Source organism: Sinocyclocheilus anshuiensis, unplaced genomic scaffold (genome assembly GCF_001515605.1).
Source record: "Sinocyclocheilus anshuiensis isolate Anshui unplaced genomic scaffold, SAMN03320099.WGS_v1.1 scaffold918, whole genome shotgun sequence".
NCBI lineage: Eukaryota > Metazoa > Chordata > Actinopteri > Cypriniformes > Cyprinidae > Sinocyclocheilus > Sinocyclocheilus anshuiensis.
This window is the reverse complement of record NW_015540946.1, coordinates 1,010,205-1,029,442: the sequence shown is the minus strand read 5'-3', so window position 1 is coordinate 1,029,442 and position 19,238 is coordinate 1,010,205. Positions and strand designations below refer to the sequence as shown.

Sequence of the window (19,238 nt, the reverse complement as noted above, 5' to 3'; positions counted from 1 at the left end):
ACCAAAGAGATATTCTTTATAAAAGTTAGGACTCATTCACGCCCTCCTAATACGCCTCGTTTAAACATGCCCCCACATGTCTACATCACTGTGTGGGAAGATTTGCATAACACCGCCTTAATGCATAAATGTATACGCAAAGAAAGAAGGCGTAACTTTGATTCTCGCTGTAGTATTGTTACCGCTGCCACCATGTCGTGGAGACGCTGTGTTTCCTTCTGAAAGCGAAACTACTTTGTTTGGCCTTCCAAAAGAGGTCACAACTATGAGCTTTGTAAAAATCGACGCGTTTCAGAAAGGCGGGGCACAGAGGAGAAACAATAATGTACAGTAAGTGGAAAATAATGTGTTTTTTGAACCTTAAACCACATAAGCACATTTCAATACAACAAATACACAAAATAATGTTCTTTTTTAGCAACGTCATATGACCCCTTTAAAGCGTAAATCTAAAAAAACTAAATATTAGATTAATGCTTAAAACAAGAAAAAAATATTTGCCAATGGGGCTGGAAAAATAAACCTAATTTCCAGATTCTCTGAAAACATGTTTTAATATATTATGCAATTTTGCCTCAAGTAAATGTATCTTTTTTTCTTCTTTTTTTAAAAGATGTTTCTTTTTTTAAACAAGACAAAAACACTAATATATGAAATTACTTTTTTTCAGATATATGTGCATGCACAGACACAAAGCATGCATTAGATTTTTTTCATAGCTTTATTTGTGCTAATGTAAACCCAAATGGTGTGATCCACCATCTCTGTAAGAAACAGTCAGAAAAGGAACACACACACACACACACACACACACAAACACACACAAACACACACAGCACAGCAGAGCACACTAATACCCTTCTAAGAGGCCATTGAGTGCGAGTTAAGGGCGTGGGCAGTCATCATTCCCAGTCACTTAGATTGGGACACAGATCCAACACATTTCCTAATGCAATGCTAATGTGTTCATATGATGACAGTGATGCTCATGGAGAGAAGGCATACACTCAATCCCTCAAGCATCCAAACATCTGCACCAGAACACAGACTGGCCCAGAGGAGCTGTCACTCAAAGCCATCGTGTCTCCATTACACAAGAAAAATCCATGTTTCTATACAAAATACACCCAATGCCCTGCAAATCTGCATGGTGACAGATTCCTAAAGAAGTTTTAAGGGGAAAAGATAATATACAAAATAATTTATACAGAAAAAAGATAATAAAGTGAAAATAATAAGAAACAGTTAAAAGTATCATGAACAAAAGTTCAATAACTAAAAACTATGGAGACAAGGCTGATTATTCTCTGTCAGACATGTTTATGAAAGCATAAACCTGCCAATGAGGACAGCAACATGACTAATGACAGGAAGAGAGAAGCGGGAGCATCAGAGCCTGGCAGAACAACCAAACCCCAAGAGATACATCCACTTACGCAGTAAAAGCTCTGGCCTGACGCAGGAAAGTGTCAAAGGTTTAGTGGGACCCTCAGGCCGTGTTATCAGGACAGTGATTAAGTTCAAACTTAACGGCACTCTGATCGCTAAAGAAGTGTTGTAAACTAGCCTCAGAGAACAGCCCATGCTGAAATTTTCATTAAGATATGGAGGTAAAGTAAACCCCTTAGTGCTTTGAGGTCTGTTCATTAAATCTGAGATACATTTTAATCATCAAATCTATCTAGGGTATGTCCTCCTCACGCCTCCTCATGCTAATGCTGTGAAGAAATTAAAGGAGCGCTAGACCTACAAAGTTAAATGGTAGGCTACTTTTGAGAAATGTAGTGTTCTGTAGTGATCTTAACATGGCACCCATAATGATCACATGACCAGCAACTCTGCTTTTGCAGACCATAAACAAAAAATAATAATAAATAACTATATTTGGCTTATTTGATAGTTTACTTGAGACTAAGTAACTTATTGTTATTATTTTTATGCATTTCTTTTTTGATCAAGTAACAGGGTTTTTTCTTAATTAATTGCACTTAAGTATGTCTCAAAGTTGCCCAGATCTACCAGCCTCCAAACTCCTGTCTCTCCTGACCCAGAGCGCCTGTGGCCAGGACACACGCTGGGCACTTCCCCCTAACACAGCCTGCTTCACTTTTAGCTGCAGTTCAGCTCTGGGTTTGGCAGACTGTGGTGGCTGTTGGTGGCTGCTAACAGCAGATATGTTTGGCTGGAGGTGTGTGGAGAAATAGAGACAGAAAGACAAATAGGTACCAAAGGATGCAAAGCCTTAATATAGAATAATATGGATACATAGACCACAATGAAAAATACACACAAAAAAAAAACATACATTGACATTAAAAAGTTTGGGGTCATTACGATTTGTTTTACAGAAATTAATACTTTTATTCAGTAAGGATGCATGAAACTGATCAAAAGTGGCAGTAAAGATATGTATAATGTTATAAAACATTTCTGTTTCAAATAAATGCTGTTCTTTTGCTGTAAGCTTTCTATTCATCAAAGAATCCTGAAAAACAAAGCAGCACAACTCTTTTCAACACTGATAATACTAAATCTTTCTTGAGCACATAATCAGCATATTAGAATGATTTCTGAAGGATCATGTGACACTGAAGACTAGAGTAATGGCTGCTGAAAATTTAGGTTTTACATTTCAGAAATAAATTATATTTTAAAATATAATCAAATAAAAAAAGAGGTATTTTTATTCATGATAATCACTTTTTACTGAAATTTTTATCAAATAAATACACCCTTGGTGACTGTAAGACACTTCTTTCAAGATTTAAAAATCTTACCAACCCCAAACTTTTGAATAGTTGTGAAATTAAGAGATGCTTTAGGAATTTTATAGTTAATAACAAAAATACTGGGCTTGTTATACTGAGCTTTGCATTTAAACAATCTAGGTGCCCCCATCCCACATTTGTCTTTAAAACTAAGTATTATTAGCATGCTAAACTAGAGTTTACTTGGCCAAGGCATACATTAACAATACATGACAGCATGAGCTTTACTTTAGTTTGATTCTCAGGCTGAGGAAAAGCCCTGCAGTCTTTCTGGCTGCTGGCCCTGATGTGTTGGATCTCCTGCTATTACATTCAACTTCAACATAGATTAGAAAGATCTACCAAAGATGTCATCTGTCTCTCCACATAACACTGAAAGAAAGTCTTCTCTGTGATAGATCTGGGACACTGTTTTAAAATGGCAGTTTAATAAAAGGAACAGTACAGGTGCATCTCAATAAATTAGAATGTCGTGGAAAAGTTCATTTATAAAGAACCAAAGACTTAAACTACTTCAGTCTGTGTGCATTGAATTTATTTAATACACAAGTTTCACAATTTGAGTTGAATTACTGAAACTTTTCCACGACATTCTAATTTATTGAGATGCACCTGTACATGGTGTATGTCGCCAGTTGTGACATGCAGAGGCCAGTGGGGGCGAATTGAATTATATAGAGTACGTGACAATGATACATACACTTATGCATCTTATCAAAATCATCACAATCGATGCATAACTACACAAACACACAAAAAATGTAGAATAACAAACATACACACATCCACTGCAAAAACAAAAAAACAAGATAAACACATGCATGCATGACAAGCAGATACAAGCAGAAACAAGCCGTGGCTCTTACCGATACAGCGAGTGGCATTCAGCCTCTTATAGCCTAGAGGACATTCAATCAAAGGAATCGCTACGGAGGAAAGAGAGAGAGAGAGAGAGAGAGAGAGAGAGAGAGAGAGGAGATGGAGGGAAAAAACAGCACATTTAGATACAGCTCTAAAGACAAACATTCTCCTACAGCAAATTTAAGAAAACCTTTGGTGTAGTTAGAACACGTAAAATCCAGTCTTACCAAAATTTGTAACTAAAATAGCTTTAAGTCCACTGTAAGTATTACAATAATTTATTATGATAACCAGCATATGTTCCAAAATACCACAGTTTCTGTGAATCCATAATAATTAATATTTTGTATGAGTTCAAACAGTACATACATACATACCTAAACACATACATATAAAAATAATAAATAAATAACCTACCATTAAATTACCTAAGTTTGGGATGGGTACGATTCTTTTGTTTGTTTGTTTTTCAAAGAAGTCTCTTATGCTCACCAAGGCCTCATTTAATTACAGTAATATTGTGAAATATTACTACAATTTAAAATGGCTGTTTTCTATTTTAATATATTTAAAAATAATAATAATAATTTATTCCTGTGATGGAAAAGCTGAATTTTAAGCAGCCATTAATCATCCTTCAGAAATCATTTAATATGCTGACTTGGTGCTCAAGAAACATTTCTTATTATCATCATTGTTGAAAACATTTGTGCATCTTTGTCAGTATTCTTTGATGAATTGAAAGTTTAAAAGAACCATTTAGAAATCGTACAATTTAATGCATCCTTGCTCAGTAAAAGTTTTCATTTCATAATTTCTTTCTTAATTTCTTAAATCAATTCACACAGGAAACTAGCAGGAAATAAAGGGGAGCAAATCACTCAGGATTCAGAGTGAGCACTATTCTGCACTAAAACATCCACACACATATCATTAATCACTCTATATAGTGTGTTGTTAAACACACCATTGTCTCTGAGCTCATAGATTAAAAAAAGATAAGATGCAAGCAAAAACACTGTACAGAGTTCTGTAGTGGTTTGTCTGAGGGGAGGCCTTGCGACTGGGAACTCGTAACAGGAACAGGGTTTACTTCCCTCTCATTCTCATGGATAATGACCGTAATAAATTACATAAATAGAACAGAGAGAGTGAGACAGAATGACTCATTTGGAAGAGAACAGAATGGCATCGGCACTTCCAGGGGTCATATTTTGAGCCTGCTTCAGAAAGAAAGGGGGCTGAACTCCAGACTTGTTTACATCTTCATTACCCCAACACTTGTGTTCAGTTACTGCCATGGACTTCTATTTCCGTTCAGTGCCAGCTGATGTCCTAGTAAGTGCTCGCCTACAGCTGCTGCGAACAGACCTCAGAGACAGCGGTAATGTCACATCAACTTCACACCTCTCATGGCTATATTGAATCGCTGTGCCTCCAAAATGGAGTAAACATTTACATAAAATGAAAAGAAAAGAAAAAGTGTAAGATGAATAAGGAATAACATTTGAATTGGCATTTGAAGATTGAAACAACAATCCTTAAATATTTTAGACACTCACGAACGTTTGTTTTGGTGATGTCCATAAGGTTTAAATCAGAGTTATGTCTGAGAATGCACAGAATGCAGGGACTCCCATATATGGGCAGAAAATTTCAGAAACATCTACGGACATACCGCGAAGAGAAAGAGAGCAAGAGCGGTGGTACGCTAACAGTTTTCTGTAGGGACTTCTGAGAAGTGACTAAGCATAGAGGAATCACGACTGTATGAGTAAATGTGTGTGTGAGGGACCATTACTAAAGCTGGAGTGTGTGCCAGGTGAGTCAGCATGTCAGTAAGTTCAACACGGCGCGTGTAACCAAATACTTTACAGCTTTCTCTTTCATTTGCCCACTCATTACGCACTTGCCTTTTCTCTGTGGAATGCATCCCTTCCCTCTTGTTCTCGCTGTGATATTAGGACCATGTGTCTGTTGAGTCACAGCCACTTGGAGGTTTGACATCAAATGGTTTTCAAGAGAACTCCTCATAGTCTCTTTTAGTTAGTGAGGAATCAAGCCTAGGCCTCTTGATGAATCACTGCTTTCCCGCTCTTTTCGGACCGCACTACTGTGGAATACTATGCACAATCATACTGCAAGTGTTTCATCTCAAATGAGGCCCAGACATACTGATGTTTAATGGTGTGTCTCACTCTGAACATACACTAGTTTGTTTCAATCATCCTGGTCTTTCAATTAACAGACTAAAAGTGAAAATTTAAGACATATGCTTGAGTTTGTGTGTGAGGGTGAGACAGATGTTTGTGTGTGGTAAAGTAAAACAGATGTTTGAAAGAAAGAGACAGACGAATGATTGTGTGAGGGTGAGAAAGGTGGTTTTACTCATAAAAATGAGGTAGATGATTTTCAGCATGAAGAAGAGAGTTGTTTTTGTCTTTGAGGGTGAGACATATTTTTGTTCATGAAAATGAGACAGATGTTTGTCTGTGTAAAAGTGAAGTGGAAAGTATACTTCTGTTGTCCACATTCCGCTTTGGTTCAAGGATGTTCGTGCACAGCCCGATTTTTGTCTGCATACGCAAGTTATTTGACCATTCAAAAATAACGACCCAAAAACATGCAGAATGTGTCTATCCACACTCAGGATCAATAAAGTATATTTGAAGGGCTCAATTGTGCTAGACTGTCAATCAATTGTGCTAGAAGGAGCAGGAAACAAGAAAAAAAGTAGCATACCCGGGCCTCGAGACCAATTTATGTGTGAGGGATGGGTGTTTTTGTTTGTGAAAGCGAGGTAGATGATTGTCTGACTGGCGTCTTTGTTTGTAAAAATAAGGCAGATAATTGTCTGTGTGCCGGACATTTTGTTTGTTAGAGTGAGACAGTAGCTTACATGTTTTCTTGGGGCATTTTTGGCATTTGTGGAATCCCCATGATGTGCCCACCGTCCCACAACAGGCATCTTGTTTAGACAGGCCAGGCAGAGCTTTCCCACACTACAACACAATAAAACACAATCACATCCAGTAAATTAATGAAAGAAATAAAGAATGAGAGAGAAAAAAAGAGAGATACTCATCTAGACCGTTCACAACACACACACACACACACACACATAATTCTGCTCACACACAACTCTTGATGCCTGTTCTTTCTGATCAACACTCTGATATCTCTCCCCTGACTGAATCTAATTTGCTGAACCAGGCACGAAATGAACAATTATCTGTGAGACGGCAATGATACACAACTCAACCTGATAACACCTTCCTCTCTGCTGACATAAAAAGACAAAGTCAGAAATTATGTCTGAATGGTTGCAAAACAGTCACGACACTTTACGATTAGAGTAAACAAACAAGACTGAGGTGAACTTAAAAAAATAACTTGATAGACTAACAGCTATAGGTGAAGAAGACAACTGGATGTTCTTTTATACTGAAGGCAGTTATTGAGTCAAAATTCTTTTGAGAATCATTCTTTTGTATTTCATCTGCAGTGCTCTTCTTGAGAGACAGATGTTCCCTTGAGCACCACAATGTTCTGGTGGGAGTCTAATCTCACTATTAATTTTGTCTTTTGCTCTACTTCTTGATCATCCAATGATAGCTGAAAATGAGTTAGTTTAAAAGACATTACAAGTGAGAGACAGAGTAATAGTGGATGATTCACAGCTCACAGCAATGGTAAGAGAGATGGAGACAGAGATGAACAGAAAAGTAAAGCTACAGAAGATATTTTGAAGACTGTGTTTGTCCATACAATAAAATTCAAGAGGGTCCAAAATAACACTGGAACCCACAGACTATCATTGTATGGACAAAAACACATAGATACACAAGACATCTTCCTCACATAAAAGCTTTATATATGAGTTTAAGGCACACAAACACTCATTGTTTCTCTGACCTGCATTCCAGCAGTCTCCTGGAAGCAGCGTCCCAACTGGCTCTTGGATGTCACCGGCTGGTACTGGGGGTATGTTTGCTGGTTGGGGTAAATGACGCCGCTGTGAGTATGACCGTGTTGGATGCTCTGGCTGCTGCTGTGGTAGGTGAAGGAGTGGCTGGAGTGTGTGTTCTTCACCTGCCCATTACTGTCCACCGGAGACACCTGATGGATCTGGACAGAGGCTTCTGGGGGATGCTTCACATGGACATTCACCAAACCTACAGAAATGTAACTCTTTAAGGGGGATTCACTACAAGTTCATATGGTTTCAGTACAAAGTTAAGCTCAGTCAACAGAATTGGTGGTGTAATGTTAAATACCAGAAAAAAATTATTTTGATTCAGCCCTTCTCTAAAAAAGGAGCAAAAATTGAGATAACATTGAGCCAAGTACAAGTGAATGGGGACAATTTCTGGCAGACTTAAAAGCAGCAAAATGTGATAATTTTATAAAAGTACTTGCATTAATTATTCTGTTAAAAATTGTGCATGACTTGAGCTGTTTAAATCATTTCATTTTAGAGTTTTAGGGTTTATGGCATTGTGTTGTAATGGCAATGAAGTTGTAAAACTGAATATTATTTTACAATGAATCAGTTAGTAAGCAATTTTTCCACAATATTTACATTTACATTTAGTCATTTAGCAGACGCTTTTATCCAAAGCGACTTACAAATGAGGACAATAAAAGCAGTCAAAACTAACAAAAGAGCAACAATATATAAGTGCAAATGACAAGTCTCGGTTAGCCTAATGCAGTACACGTAGCAAGGTGTATATATTATACACACACACACAAACAAAGAAAAACAAGTAGATAGAATAGAAAAAATAGAAAGCTAGTTTTGTTTTGTTTTTTTTTAAATAAAGAATAAAAAAATTAAAATAAAAAGATAAATATAGATAAAGTAGAATTAAAATAGAATAGAACGTGTTAGAGTTAGAGGGTCAAATAAAGATGGAACAGATGTGTTTTTAGTCGTTTCTTGAAGATGGTTAAGGACTCAGCTGCTCGGATTGATTTGGGCAGGTCATTCCACCAGGAGGGAACAGTTAATGAAAAAGTCTGTGAAAGCGATTTTGTGCCTCTTTGAGATGGCACAATAATACGTCGTTCACTTGCAGAACGCAAGCTTCTAGAGGGCACATAACTCTGAAGTAATGAATTTAGGTAAATGGGTGCAGAGCCAGTGGTGGTTTTGTAGGCAAACATTAATGCCTTGAATTTAATGCGAGCAGCTACTGGTAGCCAGTGCAAATTGATGAACAGAGGTGTGATGTGTTTTTTTCGGCGGATGAGTTTAGAGACTTCTGCCTCAGAGAGTGGAGAGAAGGATGAAAACGAGTGTATGTTTGCTGGTAAGATGTGTTTGACAGTTTGTGGTGTGGCAAATTGTGCACTGAGGTTTGTAATTTTATTAAAATCCAATAAATTGAAATTGTATAAAAATACAATAAAATCAAGCTAACACATATTGTTTACATATTGTAGCTATACTGAGTTTTAAAATGTTTATGGATCAGCCCCATTGACTTCCATTATAAGTGTCTCGCTGTAACCCAGGCTTTATTTATTTATTTATTTATTTATTTATTTTAAGAAAACAAAGGACAAATTAAAATTTATTTTTGTGGTAATTCTGAACCCTGGTTATTCCTTTAATAACAGCAAAGCCATGTATTTCTGAATAACAAGATTCAGACAGATTCTAAATACAGGTAAAAACACAGAAATAAAAGTGTTACCCTGGTTTTGTTCAGTGCCGTAGGTGAGGGGTAATGTGTGCGTTGAGTGGACGTGTGTCTTCTGTCCGTTTACGACAGCATGTTGCCCCTGGTGACCGTTGGGATTCGCCATTTGGCAGAATTTTCCAGTAAAGTTAGGTAGGCACTGGCACTTGTCCCGAGCACTGCATTTTCCTCCATTCATGCAGGGCAAATGGCAAACAACTAAAACACACACACACACAAGCAGAGCACAGTGTGGTTAATCACAGGCATATCGAGTGACATTTTTCAATGTTTAGTTTAGTGACAAATTCCTGTTCAGAGACCCATCACATTTAAGAGACTGACAAACATATACACAGATGAACCAACAAAATTATCAACAAACTTTAGTTTTGTCCTGTGTTTGAGCAAGTGTTTGCTTGTGGGCTATTGTGTGTGTGTGTGTGTGTGTGTGTGTGTGTGTGTGCTTAAATGCTTCACAGAAAATCTGTTTAGGAACTTTTGTGGTGGCATGTAATGAGAGTTTTATGTGACACATTACGGTGAAGGACAATTCTGCCGTTAAACATCTTCGACTTTCTCTCTGCCTTGCTCACTTTTAGACATTTTTCACACTGCTTAAAATCTCAGTTGAGCTTTTAGATCACATTTGGCTAAGTAATAATACTAGCAAAATGCTAAATGGATTTAATTATCCCACAGCTGAGGTAAATAAACGTTTTGGGGCTTGATATTTTACGGAAATATGTTTGTGTTGTGGTATAGGACATTATTTCAAACATTTAAATGAGGTGAATTTTATTCTCCTGTCGTGATACTCTTTAAAAACGTTCCCAAACCAAAAGCCACATAATATATTTAACCATCATGAACTCATCACACTAAATACTCATTAAAAATACTAATTAAAAGTATATATATATATATAATATATATAAATAACCTTTATATGGATGATCTTACTCAGTGACTTAAAAATTGTAAGACTGTGGGAGAAAGGGGAGAAAGACTTTTGAACCATCTACTGTATGCAGATGACCTAGTTGTAATGTCACCTTACTCTGCTGGGCTGCAACAGTTGCTTAGAGTCTGCTCTGACTACGGTGAGCAATATGATTTAAAGTTTAACATCAAAAAGAGTGTTGTTATAATAGTGAGGACAAAGGAGGACCGTAAGGCCGTGTTCCCCTCTTTTTATTTGGCTGGACAGGAGTTATCTGTGGTGAATAAGGTCAAATATCTTGGTCACATCATTAGAAGTGACCTTTGTGACGATGATGACATTCAGAGACAGTATTGTAAATTGTATGCACAAGCTAACATGCTTGTTCGTAAATTTAGCATGTGTACTGATGATGTCAAAATAGCTTTGTTTAAAGCCTATTGCACTCCACTGTATACTGCCCACTTGTGGTGCAGTTACAGTAAAGCTAAATTTAACAAGTTGCAGGTTGCATATAATGATGCATTGCGACTTTTATTAAAAGTCCCTCGGTGTACAAGTGCCAGTCAGCTTTTTGTTCAGAATCAGGTGCCTATGTTATGTGCTGTTATCAGAAACTTTGTGTATAAATTTATAAAGCGACTTGAGGCCTCTAAAAATGAAATTATTGTGATCTTGGAGAAGAGTACTGTTAGGTACACCTCTGCACTTTGGAGGCACTGGAGAAAGTGCTTATATGGACATTAGATGTAAATTATTTTCTTGTTATTTGTTGTTGTTGTTATCCATGTTGTATGTTGTTTTTGTATGCTTTTTTATTTTATATGGACCTTTTTGAGTCTGAAATAAAGATATCATTCATATATATATATATATATATATATATACATACATGAGTACATGAGATCATTACTGATGTGGCAATTTTTATTGTCATAACTGGCTTTATCTATAGCAATATGACAACTACAGAGGTTCTCACACATACACATAAGCAAACACACTGACTTTCAGATGAGCTGCCAGGAACAGCTCTAATGAGAGGCCTGGTGGGACAGTCTCGACTAGAGCAAACATGATGAAATCCCAACTAGGTGCAAATGAAAGAAGTCAAAACTCCAAAGAGAAAACAAACAACAAAATACAGTATACTTTACATACATAAAATATTTCCTAAATTTATGACTGAAGTTATGTTGCACACTTGTGCAAAACAACTCTACAATGGGCTTTAGATTTTTTTTCTCCTTTATTACATAATCTAAATGTAATATAAGTATTAATTCTTAATTAATGCTGAATAAAAGTATTAATTAAAAAAAAATACTCAGCCCATACTTTTGAATGTATGATGTATGATGATCAGTTGTTTATACTCAGACAACAGCACTCTGAACTACAAATTACCACAAGACACACACACACACACACACACACACACACACACACACACACACAGCAACTAATCAAAAAATCTAGCAAGACTTTCTGAGGGCATGTAAATGTTGATGAAAATATCTTATACACTTACATAAATAAAATATCCTTCTCTTCCACTCAGACCAGAACTCTCACAGAATGCTCAAGGACACACACACACTAAAAGCATTTCAAAACTGGCAAATGTGTTTCACACAATTGAGAACATAAAAGCAAGTCATTAGAGCTTTATGTAATTGTGATGTCATTAGCCCACCTGGAATACCACTACATTACCGTTCCCACAAAAGTATTAAGTAGCATGACTGTTTTCAACATTGATAGACACACACACACACACACACACACACACACACAGCAACTAATCAAAAAATCTAGCAAGACTTTCTGAGGGCATGTAAATGTTGATGAAAATATCTTATACACTTACATAAATAAAATATCCTTCTCTTCCACTCAGACCAGAACTCTCACAGAATGCTCAAGGACACACACACACTAAAAGCATTTCAAAACTGGCAAATGTGTTTCACACAATTGAGAACATAAAAGCAAGTCATTAGAGCTTTATGTAATTGTGATGTCATTAGCCCACCTGGAATACCACTACATTACCGTTCCCACAAAAATATTAAGTAGCATGACTGTTTTCAACATTGATAATAATAAGAAATGTTTCTTGAGAAGCATATCAGAAATCAGCATATTAGAATGATTTCTGAAGGATCATGTGACACTGAAGACTGAAATAATAGTTGCTGAAAATTCAGCTTTGCCATTAGAGAAATAAACTAAATAATAAATAAATTAAAAACATTTTAAAAAATCATACCGACCCCAAACCTTTGAATGGTAATGTATGGGGAAAGTTATATTTAATTATTGCACATTTGCTAAGAGATCAGTCAAATTACTGAATCTATTGACAACTCTCGTTTAATTTATCATTTGCCTGATATTGTTTATTTTTTGTTAAAGGTATCGATTTAGCATCAACACTAAGGTACAAGAAGTTGGTTCAGAGTACCGAAGCCAAAATCCTGGTATTGATCCAACTCTAATGTGTGTGTGTGTGTCTCCTTTCTCCACGGTGCTGGAGCTCGGCCTGGGATCTCTCCTCCCAGCTGCGTCTGGATCAGAGCTGACAGAATGCTCTGTATTCCTTATAAGGCCGCACACACTCACCCACTCCAGACATTCACCTCATTCAGACAAACAGCTTGCAGAGAGAGAGAGAGAGAGAGAGAGAGAGAGAGAATGACATCTTAGCACCATGCACAACTTCTGCCTATTCTGAGAGTTATCTGTCTGAACACTTACTCCTCTGAGCTTTCCTGACCCTCTTATATGGAATACAATTTCAGCCGCTCAACTTGTGGGTACTGATTACAAAACCCACTGGTGAAAACAACGCCTAGCTGAATGCTACCCTTGTGTCCACATCCACAAAGTAATTGGATTCGAAAGTAACCCTTATGTAACAACTATGTGTATAAATTGTGTCTATTGCTTCATTCTTGACACTAATACAAGTCACAAAGTAACTACTTGCTACCGTCCACCAATATTGGGCCAAAAAGATCAGTGGACCAAGAAGTGAATGTATTTTTTTACTTTACTTAGACAGGATGAGTGTTTCCTAAACTGTTTTTGTCTTGTACTCCCAAAGCTAGGGGTGCTCCGATCAGGATTTTTGAGGCCGATCACAGAAAGCAGTATCTGCCGATGCCGATCACCGATACCGATCTTTTTAAAGCCTTCTTTTTTATCATTTATAACTATTTATAGTGATACTCCAATCAGGATTTTTAGACATTTATTCAGGGCCTGAATTTCATTTTTGAAAATGGGGGGAATTCACCTCTTAGGTAACTCTTGTGAGAGGGGAAGCAGCTTTCACACAGAAGTCCGCTACTGATCTGTGGCTGTTTACCATAAACACAACATTTATGAATTATTTTGGATAACATTTCCAAACATTGTCATTGAAAATGCTTTTTCAGCACTGCAATTCTTTTTTTACACAGTACAGTAATACAATTTTTCACAGACATGTTTAAACACAATAAATATAAGCAACACATTATTCAATGCTTTTTACTTTTGCATTTACTTCTAGATTTATATATTAAGTTGCTCAAGCAAGTGGCAAAACATTTAAACTACTTTTCTTACGTTATCACAAACTTACCATTGACAGAAAGAGTCAGCTCTACTGACTTTCCTTTTTCATTGAAATCTTTATTACAAGCAATCCTGCGGTTCATAAAGAACTTTGTTTTACTTTCCCTTTAAACCTAGCCAAAAAGCCATATGTGTTGACTGTGAAACAAAGTAGAATTTAATCCTATGCATTTATGGTGTAATTACTACATTTTCGTGTCAATCCATGTTCATATTCACTGTAAAAAAATGCGCTGTTACTTTAATTCAGTGCTTGCAGGCAGCAAAAATAGACTCGTGCGGAAACGATCTCTGCACTGCTGCAGACGCACCGCTCGTGGAACGCACTGCTGGACATCAACCGTGTGCAGTGTGCACGCTTTATTAATCTGTTAACATGAGCGCGGAAAAAATACGCACCACATTCGCACTGCAAACGGAGTAATGTGAACCTGGCGTTATGTGTGTGCGCTGCGAGTGTGCATGAGCGTACGGTCTCCAGGAGAAGCGCGCGAGCGCTGAATGGTTAAACACTGGCAAGAATTAAAAAGTAATGCAATTTATAAACTTTAGTGACAATGTGACACTGCCTCGATTGTGCAAGTGACAATTCCTGTGTCAACTGTGCAGCGTGCAGCTCGCTTATAGACAGACACGATGTGTGGTGATTTGAAGCCATTTGCTTATTTTGAGAGAGAAAGAGCACGCGCGCGGTGATTCACTCACGCTGTTTGTGAAATGATGTCTCACACAAGGTTTTCAAATTACTTTATAAGTTATTTAATTAAGAAATATGAAGGTGAGTACCTCACCTTCAGCATTATAATTATTTCACCCATGCTGGACAGAGACTGAGACGGTGCCGCTGCATGTTGTGCCAAACCTTCTCACGGCAGTGTCATCAGCTTGAGAATGAGATCGTTTTTTTTGAGATCGGCCTTTTTAGAGACCGCCGATCAATCATCCCAAAGCAATTATCGGCCGATAGTTATCCCCTAGCACACCTACCCAAAGCCCCATTGACTAGAAGTTTGCTCCTATTAATTCATATTATTATTTAGCATTAATAGTAATACCAATACAAAAATATAAAAAAATATTGTAAAAATAACTTTACATCAACTGAGTGGGTAAAAAAAAAAGGCTCGCCAAGTAGCTTCCACTGTCTATAAGACGACACCTAAGCTTGTCTTTCATAAGTTTTGATAGTTCCGGGGCAATCACACTTTCTCTGCGAGAAATGCTGAATTTACTTGAAAATCAGGTGGGATGTTTAACTAAATTAATTTGCATATTGTATATTGGAATTCATATATGACAGATGCTCAACAAGTAAAAAACATTACCCATGAGCAAATACATCATAATTTTTGAAAATATTAATAATAAGTTAACAAAAAAGTAACAAAGACTGTACCACAGCCAAATCAAATTCTTTCCAAACAGCCCTGATTGGGAATCACCAGATTACGCAACTAAGAAGTGTGTGAACTCTATTCAGGAGGCTGAGCTGGGCAGCAAATGAACACCAACCAGCTGAGCCGGAGGGCAGAAGACGTTCTGCTGTGTCATAACCACATGCTCTCGATCCATTCTGAGCCATTATTGTGAAATATCACTGCTGGAAACAAACCTAGAGGAACTGAGGTCCAATTATGCAGGTTTTTCAGACACAGTCTAAAGCATCTTAAACTTTTCCACAATATCTGCCAGGCAAGTGAAAACTCCCCTCCGAAATGCAACTAGACACATCCAAACATCAGCCATAATTATAGACCTGTCTAAGGCTGGACATGATGTAACAGGCCCGTGGCCAGATGTTCTCCGTTCAGTATACAGCAAAAGCAAGCACACACACATACATTCAACAAAGTCCAGTTGCCAACTAGAAAATTAGATGTTCTACAAAGACCTGGATGAACAAAAACTTCCCAATTTTCCCACAATACATTAAGAGGCGGCGATGCCACTCACCGACTCTGAAGTTGGGGGCAGTAAGCGTGTCCGTAGCGTGCCCATTTTCACTGATGATAGTGGTGGTGTTGCCCTGCTGACAGCTGTTCTGACAGCGGCCATTAGTGCAGGTCATCTTGCAGATAGTCGGAGTGAAGACCACCTTGATCCGGCCTGTGTGGTTCCCTACTGCAGCCCAGCAAAGCACAGACATCAACAGAGAGAAGAGAGAAAAATCCATCAGTCTGGATGGCATGGCTTTCATAAACAACTCAGAACGACTCTCTCTCACTTTTGTAGGCAGTGTCTGGCAGAACAGCTCAGGAGTTCAGCTTTAAGAAAGTGAAACGAGAGAGGAGCGAGAGTGAGAGAGGCTGGAGAAAGGAAAAAAGTCTTTCTGTTGTCTTGTCTTTTCTTAGTCTCCTGTACATGTTCCCCTGTGACTGTCTGATTCCTTTTTCGTCCATTCCCTCCTTTTCTCTGTCTATGGTCCAATATCTCAGTCTCTGGAACATGAGGAGGTGACTGGGGAAAAAAATAGAAGCAAAAGAGCAAGAGAGAGAAGAGAGAGAGAGAGAGAGAGAGACTACAGTAGCAAACAACTCTGGGACCAGACTCAGTTCTTCTTGCAGGATTCGGACAAAGCGACCACAACTCCAAGCCTTATACAGAGACGAAAAGAGGGAATGTCGGCTTTTCCCAATTAACTCTCATTTCTAACCAAGGCTACAACTACTAATCAAACATATTAAAGGGGACATCGGATGCAAAATTCACTTTTACATGGTGTTTGCATATAAATGTGTGGACACAACCACCCTACAATGATAAAAATCCATTCACTCTTTTTTTTAGTCCCCAAAAAACCTAAACAGTCTCAATTATCAATCCGTTTTGATTTTCTGAGCAATATGACATCATACTGCTCAGGCCCCGCCCACGGCCGCTGACGAACTGTCCCGTATTAGCATATCTCCACCCTCAGCCAGTTGAACACTATCCGCCATTTACTCCACGCTTGAGCAGCTGTAGCGACAACAATGTCTCTTAAGCAATGCAGATATTTTGTAGTTGGATGTAAAAGTGAACATAAGAGTCTTAATTTTCTCCCGACAACAGAGCCACTGAGGACGCATGGATGGTAACGTGCCACCGAATACACGAAAAATGGAAGAGAGGGATGGGGTGAGCAGTAACTCATTATCATTTAAAGAGACATGCACCGAAACAGGTCACTATGAATAGAGCTGTTTTTGATAAGGTATAAAGATGTTGTTTTACACAACCATTGAGGATTTTTAACCAAAGTGTGTTGCAGACATTTCATGAGGACCCTAAATAATCATACCAACTTGTGGAAAATGGGCATCCGATGTGTCCTTTAATATTATTAACTAGGAAAAGTGTATAGTTTAATCAATAGTTTTTAATTGATAGTTTTGGCTAGATGCAAAACATCAAATTAAAGAAAAAAATTTTTTTTCAGATTAATTGATTATCAAATTGTTGTTAGTTGAAGTCCAGTTCCAACCTCTTTGTCTCTCTTAAAGGTGGGGTAAGTGATTTTTCAAAAACGCTTTAGAAAACTGATTCGGGCCGAATAGCAAAACAAACTTGTAGCCAATCAGCAGTAAGGGGCATGTCTACTCATGATGTGGAGGAGAGAGAGTTCAGTGCACAGGACGGACATTATCCGAGCCGATGGACAGAAAGATAGAGATGGCGGATAATAAACTGTCTGCGCCGCAACAGCTAAAGTCTGTCTAGTACACTGGACGTGACAAAGCGACCGTTGAAAATCATTTGAAATTTGTGTCAATACCTCAAATAGAACGCAGCAGCAGTTTTCTGTCGGGGATTTGTCGTGTCGTGCCGCATCCAGTGTCGACCATAGATATGTATATATATCTATGGTTTAGACAGCATCACTGATTATGAGTTCTATAGTATTTTGTCGCGCTGTGCCACTCGCGTCCGGTGTAGACACAGTGTAACATTGGTTTTGCTTTGTTTCACAGAACTAATCGTTGCCTGTGTTGCGTACGTATGTGTGGGGTCGAGCTATCAAAATAGGGACGAGACCCTTTTGGGGTAGGGGCGTGTTTGTTTTGGTGATTTCAAATGTCAACATTGGCTACCAGAAATCGATTACCCCACCTTTAAGCAGCTTCATCTCTTACCAGCATAACTAGACTTTCACACCTCTGTCTGAAAAATTCAGGGAAAACAAATTTCCTAAAATAGCCTAAATCCTTTAATTTCAAATGTCATTTCCACCTGCAAAACTATGTGGAAAGGAATCTACCAACATTCTCCTCTCCTTGCCTAGTTAATTAATTCATTGTATTAGTGAGAATGTTATTTAAATTACAGTCTGGTAAACTCTTGGCATCACTGTCTCACTAAATATATTCCAGTCAGGCATCTTGATTACCTGCCTGTTTTTCTGTCTGCTTCCTGTTTCTGTTGTTTCTTTGCCTCTATTCCTGACCCTTACACTATCATTCATCCTCAATCGCTCCATTAAAAATGTCATCTTGTTAAAGGATTATTTCACCAAAAAATATTATGAATTACAAAAAAAAAAAAGAAGAAGAAGAAGAATTAGACATCATGGCTTTCCCATGACTTCATGACTTTCTTCTGTGGAACATAACAACATTAAAAAAAGGCTTATACCATAAATAGTTTTACAAAAGTAGTCCAAACGGTTTGTGCAGACCATCCATACAGTTTGTGTGTTATATCATAGCTTTGTGTGAGGAACAGAGTGAAATTTGAAGTTAATTTGAATTAGTGTGATTGTTGTTTTTTAGATTTAGTTCAATTTAGAATCAAGCGGATGTAGTAGTAAGTCATTAACATCTGTATCATAATGCTCTGTTATCTAAAGCAAATCCACCAGAAGATAACATGTAGCCTTTTCTCAAAGATCAAACAAAGTCTCCGCAGACAAAATAGACATCAGTTACTGTAGCTACTGATGATGCTAACACACACCTACAGCTGTTATGAGGTTATGAAGTGAGAGAGGAAAGTAAATTGAGGAAGCCACACTAAGTATATAGTAACAGTAAGAAGTAGACGACAAGAGACGAATGGCTTTACCAGAGCACCACACACACACACACACACACACACACACACACACACACACACACAGAGAGACACACAGAGGGCTGCTGACAGGCCGTCTCTCGTGTGGGACAGACCTCACCGGGTGCCAGACGCCTAAGACATTCAGAAACTAATCAGTCTGCTACATCTACCATTAACCACACACACACATTTAGTTGGAAAATTTAAATTACAATAGGAAATACCACATACTTGTTTTGTTTTTATATAAAACTAATTATAAAACCTAACCTAAGTTTTGATGCTAGGATTTCAGTCCCCTACCTGAACATGAGCTAATGTTGC

At 37.8% G+C, this 19,238-nt stretch overlaps 1 protein-coding gene across 4 annotated transcripts in view; it reads right to left on the bottom strand.

The window, feature by feature from the left end:
• Window positions 1–19,238, bottom strand: part of LOC107689790 (latent-transforming growth factor beta-binding protein 1-like) — an 89,042-nt gene that overhangs the window by 35,408 nt on the left and 34,396 nt on the right. For all 4 annotated transcript variants that reach the window (XM_016487940.1, XM_016487942.1, XM_016487943.1 and 1 more), the window contains exons 5-9: window positions 15,837–16,004; window positions 9,332–9,535; window positions 7,545–7,804; window positions 6,529–6,631; window positions 3,635–3,694 (exon numbers count right to left, since the gene is read on the bottom strand). In XM_016487940.1, the coding sequence (XP_016343426.1) occupies window positions 3,635–3,694; window positions 6,529–6,631; window positions 7,545–7,804; window positions 9,332–9,535; window positions 15,837–16,004 (795 nt within the window). The remainder of the gene's footprint in view (window positions 1–3,634; window positions 3,695–6,528; window positions 6,632–7,544; window positions 7,805–9,331; window positions 9,536–15,836; window positions 16,005–19,238) is intronic.